Below are 8,506 nucleotides of genomic sequence, written 5' to 3' on the forward strand. Positions count from 1 at the left end.
TCAAAAGACCTTTAAAAGGACCTTCAATGAGCCAAAAGACGAAGACCTTCAACAAGCTCTAAGCGGAAGATCTTCGATCAATTACAAGTCTAAGATATTCAAAGTTAAAAATTCGAAAGTTAAAAATTCAACCTCAAGTGTTCCAATTCTCGAATCAGATATACATCCTCGGCAAAAATTAAAGAGTTAGGAGAGGTACTCCACGCATACAAAATTACATTTGAAAATTTATGCAAAACAATAAGTTTAAAAATAATTTATTTAAATAATGTTTTTGAAAATTATAATATTAATAAAAAATCTAATTTAATTTAAATTTAAATTTAACTTAAATGAAGAGTCAAAGCCATTGAAAAGGAGGGTAATAAAGTAATTTGTGTTGGTGCTTAGAAGCCTGAAAACTGAGAGAGGGGAAGGGCGTGGGCATTTGCATCTTGTGCAAGGAAAAAGGAAATCAGAGCAGTCTGCAATGGCGAATAAGCCTTTGGGATCGACGGGAGAGTTCTTCAGGAGGAGAGACGAGTGGAGGAAGCATCCGAGTCTCACCAATCAGTTCCGACACGCCACTCCTGGCCTCGGCATCGCCCTCGTCGCTTTCGGCATCTACCTTGTCGGCGAGCAAGTCTACAACAGGATCTATTCTCCCTCTTCTTCTCACCACCACCATGCCGATGCATCCTCCGCCACCCATTAACTGCTACCGGTGATTTCCCCAACTCTTCCCTTCGATTTTTATTCTAAGACTTTCTTCCCCGCGCCATCGGAAGGGATTTTGTCGTGTTTGAATCATGCATATCAATTTCCCCTTATTTGTATGTTTTAATTGAAAATTTTATCAGATTGTCATCTGAAGAGAACGGAGGTGCTCTTTTCCTTCATATTTCTAGGTCAAGTTTGCCCATTATGTCGTGGTGCTGTAGAAATTTGCGCCTCTTCCTAAATTGGATGTGTGATTAATTTTAAAAAAGAAGTATTGTGTTGAGCATTTATCTTCTATACAATCTTTCGATGCTTTAGATCCGTCTTTCATATTTACTTCTAAATTAATGGAGAAACCCAAATAATTTCCTGCTGCGAACGATATTGAATTTGTTGGAAGTTTAGCCTGATTAACTTTCATATTTATGTTGCCGTTTGCTGGATGGATGCGATTTTTATTCTTAGTACCATATATGTGATATATAAATTAAGCCATGCGATAAGTACTTCTAGTCTGTCTCTGACTCCTTAGGGACCGTTATTGCAAGAAATCTAACTTAGAGCAAGTGTTGATTACTAGCGGAGCCTTTGAGAACTATACGCTAAGAAAAGAGGACGGGTGGTTTTTAAGATTGTCTCTGAAAAAGCACGTGACCATGTGGAGTACAACTTCTTGGATAAATTCATTGAGAAGAGGGGATTTGGGTTTAATTGGAGAACCTAGATATGGAATTGTATTAGGTTAGTAAATTTCCCATCTTTTCGTGGAAAATGTGGCAAGATCTTCGTTTCTAGGGGTCTTAAGTAAGAGGATCCTGTATCGCTCTTTCTCGTAATTTGAGTGGTAGATGTTCTAGCATGTTAGTGTCATTATAAATGGAGAACGAGGTTGTGAAGGAGTTTAAGGTGGGAAATGAGTTAATTCGTCTATCAGTGTTATAGACATTCACCTTTTGTTCAGGGCAGGAAAGATTATTTGTTAATCTTATTGGTCTTTTGTCTTCCCTTGAAGTTTTTTCTAACCTAGGGTGGGAAAAAGCTCCATCACAGGCTTAAATTATTGTCTTTACGTTGCGTTCTTAGGCTTTTTGGTCAGATGTGAGGTGAGTCCCTTCCTTTCATTTTATCTAGGACTTAATTTGGGGAACAATTCGAAGAGTCCAGACTTTTTTCAATCCTCTCATGGAAAAAAGAAACTCAAAAACAGTTGTCTACGTGGAAAAAATGCACTGTTCTCTAAAGGTAGGAGATTCACTCTTATCTGGTTGGTGTTGTGTGGGATTCCCGATTATTTTTGGTTTTTTTTTTTTATTATTATTATTTTTTTAGTTTAGACTTCTGGTCTCAGTGAATTAGAATATTGAGAGAGTGATGAGTAATTTCTTGTGAGAAAGGGTCAATGAGAGGTGAGGAACTCATTTGGTTAAGTGGGAGGTGGTGGTGAAGGTGCTGGAGCTAGGAGGATTAGAGGGATTGAGAGCTTGAGATTACGTAAGAAGACTTATCTGTTAAAATGATTGTGGAGCTTCTTCATGGATCTTAATGCTTTGTGGTACAAAGCTATTGTGAGTAGATATGGTCCATACACAGTTCTAAGTGGGTTTCAAGTGGTGGTTCCAAGGGCACTAGTCTATGAATTGTTCCGTTTGGTAAGGCTTGAAGGTTTATTTTTTGGAGGATTGTTGGGTAGGTGATATTCCTCTTTCTTCATTGTTTCTTTATGTGGTTATACCATCCCTCAAACAAGAGATTGCATCCAATGCCTCGATGTTGCCTTTTTCAAAATATCTGATATTTGACTTCCAGTCTTTTGTTGCCCTTTTTTCATAGAGAGGCAGCACAAATGGCGTTCTTCCATCCCTCCTTTGTGACCAACACCCTTTTCCTTGGGTATACAGAGTCTTGCAATAAGTTCAATTCTTGGGGATTCCCTTCCTTTTTTTTCCACATTTTGTCTACCCATTCTTTTCCCTTATATACCTATGCTTTCTCCTCTCTTTGGAAGGTTAAAATCTCAATGAAAATCAAATTTTTTGTATGGCAGGTGTTACATGGGAGACTCAATAACATGGATTGTGTTCAAAGGTACTCTTCTTTTATGTTGTACTTGCACAAACTAGCATACCCAGAACATATCGTCAAGGTCCTCCTCCTGTCTGCTAAAAGAATACCTTTGGTGTGGTTGACGAGCTTGTTTGTTTAATGTTTGGCCTGGACTAAAGATGGTTACTTTATGGTGGAGGTGGTGCTTCTGAGTTCTTCATCTTGAGAGAAGGGCAAAATTTTTGTGGCATGCTAGTTTCTTTGTCGTTTTGTGGGGCGTTTGGTTGGAGAGGAATAATATGATCTTTAGAGAAGTAGAAAAATTGTGCAAGGAAGTTTGAGGCTGTTAGGTTTAATGCTCCTAGTGAACATAGGTTACATAACCTTTTTGTATTGATGGGATATGTTTTATTTGGTTGGATCAGTGTCTTTTTACGCAGTTAAATTTCGGATTCCCTTTTTGTTTGTTTGTTTTTTGGAGTGTCCTAGTATATTCTCATTTCTCACCATAAAAACTTGGTTTCTTAAAAAAAAAAAAAGTTTGTCATATCCATCAGATAACATTTTTCATTTACTTTTTGATTGGATGTTGTCAATTGGTTAAATTTCTATGATAATGTTATACTTTTTCCTGATGTGTTAGTGTTCTATTCATAAGATGCTTCTTTCACTATCTCTTCACTCTTAATATGTTTGCAAATATTGTAATATGTCCAACTTATGTGACTGGCAACTAATTTTGCAGATGCGTTCGTGGTAGCTGAATCTAAGCTTGGAGTTGCATAACACCCATTACCTTTCACCTTTCTATGTGCAATAAAAGTAAAACTTTTGCTGGACAAAGCGCTTGAAGCTTGTGAATGTACTTGATGAGGTTGGGATTGAAATTTCCATCAGAACTGAAATGTTTAATTTTATAATCTAGTGGTTCTATCCATTCATTTGGCTCATCACCACTGATAATATTTCTATCTATTTCATTTTACTTATGATTCTAACCGATATTGTTTCCTGAGCTAGTTTCTAGTAACATGATGAAACATAGTTGGAAATTAGAGGGAGTTACAGTTATTTAAGTTGGTTTTCACTTTCTTAGCCTCCAGGAAGGTCATTGGTGCTCTACAATAGTGTCATTTGCTTCAATCATTAAGGTTATCCTATCTGTTCAAAGACTTCAAACTCCCTCGGGAATAAAATGTTGTTTATTGGTTAACCGAACATAGCCTTAACTAGTTTAGTCATATGCTCTCGATTAATAGTTCAGACTCTCCATCTGCCACATGTTGTACTTGAATTTAATATCGAGTTATCATGTCTGAGCCTACTTAAATTTGTGTACTAGATATCGAAAGTAGTGTTGGTAGAGAGATAAATTGTTAGCAAGTTGATTGTGTCCTGGTTGTTTGTAAGTTTCTCTTAAATTTCTTTTTATTTAAGCCTTCTTGATGTTTACATTGAAAATCCAAACACAAGAAGAAACCATGGGATCAAGAACATGAATCTATAATAAAAGTGTAGAAAACATAGAAGTACTTTTATAAATGCTGACTTACTTGACCTTGAATACATTATCAAAGAAGTGCAATGTTTGCTAAGTCCATACTTAACGTTACATTCCTCAAATAGTTTTACTCGGCTCAATCATATGTTTTACTTATATTCAGTTTGAGAGCAATCTAACTTTTTAGATTTCATATTATTTAACTAGGCTTGTCTATTTCTAAGGGACCTTGTATGAAAGTATATTGAATTAGAGAAACCCATTGTATCTAACATACTTTTCAATTTGTTCGCTAGCTTTTTGGAAATGATTTTGTATGAAAATATTTCATTTGTTTAGGTTCTTTCTATTTTGATAAAGGTGTGTTGCATGCTCGACTAAATAGAAAACTACTCAGTGTTATTTATTGCTCCCTCAATAACTCTCTACATTATATTTTAGGTCATAAATGGGGGATTCTTTCATATATACATACTAGATAGATCATTGCCAATCAAGACGAGTTCATGATTAGAGGTTGTGTCCTAACTGTTCCACCGCACTACAAGTCAATAAATAACATCTATGAGACATCAATCATGGCTCATAAAACAAGACATAGCAAGTCATATGGTTAAATAATCTAACATCGGTAAATAATCCTTGTTCATAAATGGGCATGGGTATACATGTAGGCATAACATGCTCTCAGATAGTGAAGGTTAGAGTATGCTAGGTGTAGTCTCAAAAGTTCATCAATCAAATCAAAGTTGAATCGACAATTTTGGAATCTCCTAATTCAAATAATTAGTACAAAATCGTTCTAGATTTCCATTCACTAAGTACTCAATTTCAAACCATTTCAAGCAATCTTGGAAGCTTCATTTTCTGTCCTTTAATCGAACCAAAAATCCTCAATTTTTGCTATAACCCCTCCATACCAACATCTGGCAGGTAAACAGCTCCAAAAATTGAGGAGGAACATGATCAGTCAAACCAAAAATCCTCAATTGTATGTCATCGTTTGTGTGTAGATGTTGTCTAAGATGTTACCACTCAAGGCTGCAATTATGATTGGGATATCTCTCTATTGATTTCTTGGCATTTGTAGGTTGTTCCAAAGTTCCTCATTAATGAAATTTTGAAGTTGGTATGGTTACAAGGAAGAAGCAAGAGCTATTGCGACATTTTCTATATAAAAAAAACAGAGAAGAGATTATCAGCAACATTAAGTGAGCAAAATGATTAGAGAAGGTTCGAGGCCGAACCATGAGTTATAAAAATAACGGCAAAATTCAATTTTTACAAGTTGACCTAAGTCAAACGACAATCTAAATAATCTTAAAGAACGTCATCATCTCAGTTACATTTGAGTTCGGGAATTTTTTTCACTCAGCGTTAAAAGAAATAAAGAATGGAAGAAGGGGTAACATTCTTTTTACAAAGCTAAATTGTTGATACATGATAAGAAGAGAGAAGTTTGAGAATATATGCTTTGGCAAAAGGAAAGGTGGTGTCTTTTGCTTTAGAAATGAGTAATAATGGCCCATTTGCATGCCTTTGAATCTCAAACATAATGGAGAGTTAGATTAGGGCTAATCGGATGCACTCACGTGGCCTATACCTCTTCTTATTCAAATCCTGACAACACAATAAACCCCACCAGAATGTTCCTCAATATTCATTCATTCCTCTCTTTCCTTTTGCTTTTCTTTTCATTTGCTTTCACAAATCCAATGGAATTATGCTTACCCCTTTGCCCTTTTCATTTCATTACTTTTATATTCTTTCTTTTACTCCACTTTCAATGCATGCTATCGACACACATACGTATTCTACTCACCTTTCTATTAATAAAAGATTCCTATCTCGTACTCCTACATTGACCGAGAAGATCATTTGGAGAACTTATGCTCAAAGTGGATAATATTATACTAATGTACAGGGTCGTTGTCTCTGTCTCTCGAATCAGATCCTTCATACGTTCAAAGTAGACAGTATAATACCCGTGTAGAGGAGAAAGTTATAATATTTGTGTGGGGAGTGATGTGTATAAGAAGGCATAAAAAGGGGGGAAAGTGGGGTTTGAAGACATGAAATGAAGAAGAAAATAAGTAGAAAATGAGTTGTGTGAATAATCTCTGGTCCTTCCCACCAAACTTTACCTGTGGGAAACACAAAAATTAATTATTCCATGTCTCAACATTTCAAACTCAAGGAACCAAATGCCCACAAAAAAAAGATGAAAACATCTTAAACATAAAAGACAAAAGGTAAAAGACAAAGTGTGTATGCTGCAGATTGAGTATGGAATTAGCAACAATCATATCTCTCTCTCTCTCTCTCTCTCTATATATATATATATATATATATATATTTGTGTCTAATTATGGTGTGGTGGTCACTCTTGAGCTAAGAACCAAACCACTTCATCAATTCTATCACCAATTGTACTAACCATGTTGCTCTTCAGTGTTTCCCAAGCAAATCAAATCATATCACCATTTCAAGAAAAAAATCATACATACACATGAGAGGAAAGGGAAGTAAAGATATTAGTAGGGTTTGTTTGAACATTGTTTCGAGAACGTCCCATGTCGAGGATTCGAATTAGGTTTGTCTCCGACACTTTTCTGTTGCACGTCGTGTTACATATTTATCTTAAGACTATTTTCACAAGCTAACCCGAGTCATTTTAGGATATTTTGTCCTAGCTCATATGAGTCCTAGAAAAAAGTTCTAGAGATCATTCAATATAGAATTACTCCAAACAAAACATACTTAACTGTGATGTTTCTATGATTAAGCCACTAAAAAGGAAGGTGTATATAGTTAGTCTAGGTAACAACTTTCAATTCTCTTGATGTGAGATCCACATCAGTTGGAGAGGGGAACAAAACAATCCTTATAAGAGTGTTAAAATCTCTTTCTAATAAACACGTTTTAACATTGTGAGACTGACAACGATACGTAACAGGCCAAATCAGACAATATTTACAAGCGGTGGGCTTGAGTTGTTACAAATGGTATCAGAGTTAGATACCAGGCAGTGTGTCAGTGAAGACGGGGACCCCCTAGGAGGTAGATTGTGAGATCCAATATCGATGGGAGACAGTAACGAATTATTCCTTACAAGGGTATGAAAACCTCTCTGTAATAGACAAGTTTTAAAACCTTGAAACTGACGACGATTCGTAACAGACCAAAGAAGACAATATTTACTCGTGGTGGGCTCAAACGATTACATTTAAACTACTTTTTAGGGGTAAGTTGTATTAGTAAATGGAGAAGGAAGATTATATTACTAGAATGGAAAATAATAATGAATGATAGGAAGAATTTGGTGATAGAAATAGATTATTTTGGGAAAGTTGGTATCTTTAAAAGCTAAATGTGGATGTGAGAAAGACACACCACCTTGATTATTATCAAAGATAAGAATTAGATTCCGTAGACCGACCAAACATTGTAATATACAATAATCTTACTTTGAATCTAATTTATAATATAATCTTTTCATATATATATAAGAATATTTACTCATAAAGTTGGATCCAATAATATATTCCTTTAGGTTTACCCAAATTATGAGTCCACTTATTAGAAGAATCACCTTTTTCTTTCTCCTCTTTACTTCCTATCCCTTTCTTGATTAACTCAATAAATCTTAATCATATATATCCACATGTTTACTTATTCTAACCTTATTTCATGTCATGTTTTTTCGTACATACGGATAAAACTTAAATCGTGAAACTTTTATTTACGGGTTGTCTATCGGTAAGCTCTAACCAATTCTTGCTACGACTATGCATATGTATTTAGGTCACCGACTTTTCAGGTTTAGTAACTGGGTTGTGTATCTCTAGGCATGCTTCTGTAGGGTAATGTGCCATCTAATTTTCTATCTCTGTTTTGATCCAATTGGGATCTTTACTGAGTTGTTCACCCTCTTCTCGTAGTCTCTCGAGTACTGACCCTATTTGGGCACCTATTGTCTCATGATGTCTTATACTTGGCTTCTTTGGAGCATGTTTACACTTATCTAGATTATCTACGAGGTCTTATGATAATTTAAGTTAGCCATAATGAATTACTATTGCTCGTGTCACACACCCAAATGTCATATAGTTGTGAAGGCGCAATCTCTCACTATTTTAAAACTACTGAGTTGCTGGTCAACTACAAATGATTTGTTGGCGATGCCCTAAAGGGCTACATAATGTTATCATAATCTTCGAGGAGCACCCCTCATGCCTTCCAAGCTACTATATTTATGTGAAC

General features: G+C 35.6%; 1 protein-coding gene across 2 annotated transcripts; it reads left to right on the forward strand.

Moving 5' to 3' along the window:
- The first annotated feature begins 383 nt into the window (after positions 1–383).
- Positions 384–3,740, forward strand: LOC111793235 (NADH dehydrogenase [ubiquinone] 1 beta subcomplex subunit 3-B-like). 2 transcript variants are annotated; one of them, XR_002814903.1, is made up of 3 exons: positions 390–703; positions 2,744–2,784; positions 3,488–3,740. XR_002814903.1 is itself a non-coding variant. In XM_023675029.1 (2 exons), exon 1 carries the CDS (start codon positions 470–472, stop codon positions 692–694), a length of 225 nt encoding a protein of 74 aa, XP_023530797.1. In that variant the 5' UTR covers positions 384–469; the 3' UTR covers positions 695–703; positions 3,488–3,740. The 2 variants fall into 2 exon arrangements, 1 of the variants encoding a protein (XP_023530797.1); XM_023675029.1 differs by lacking the exon at positions 2,744–2,784 and having other exon boundaries at positions 384–703.
- Positions 3,741–8,506: the final 4,766 nt, after the last annotated feature.

Source organism: Cucurbita pepo, chromosome LG01, assembly GCF_002806865.2.
Source record: "Cucurbita pepo subsp. pepo cultivar mu-cu-16 chromosome LG01, ASM280686v2, whole genome shotgun sequence".
Lineage (NCBI taxonomy): Eukaryota > Viridiplantae > Streptophyta > Magnoliopsida > Cucurbitales > Cucurbitaceae > Cucurbita > Cucurbita pepo.

Coding starts and splice junctions, on each gene's coding strand:
- LOC111793235 (XM_023675029.1), top strand. CDS start 470: ATGGCGAATAAGCCTTTGGGATCGACGGGAGAGTTCTTCAGGAGGAGA.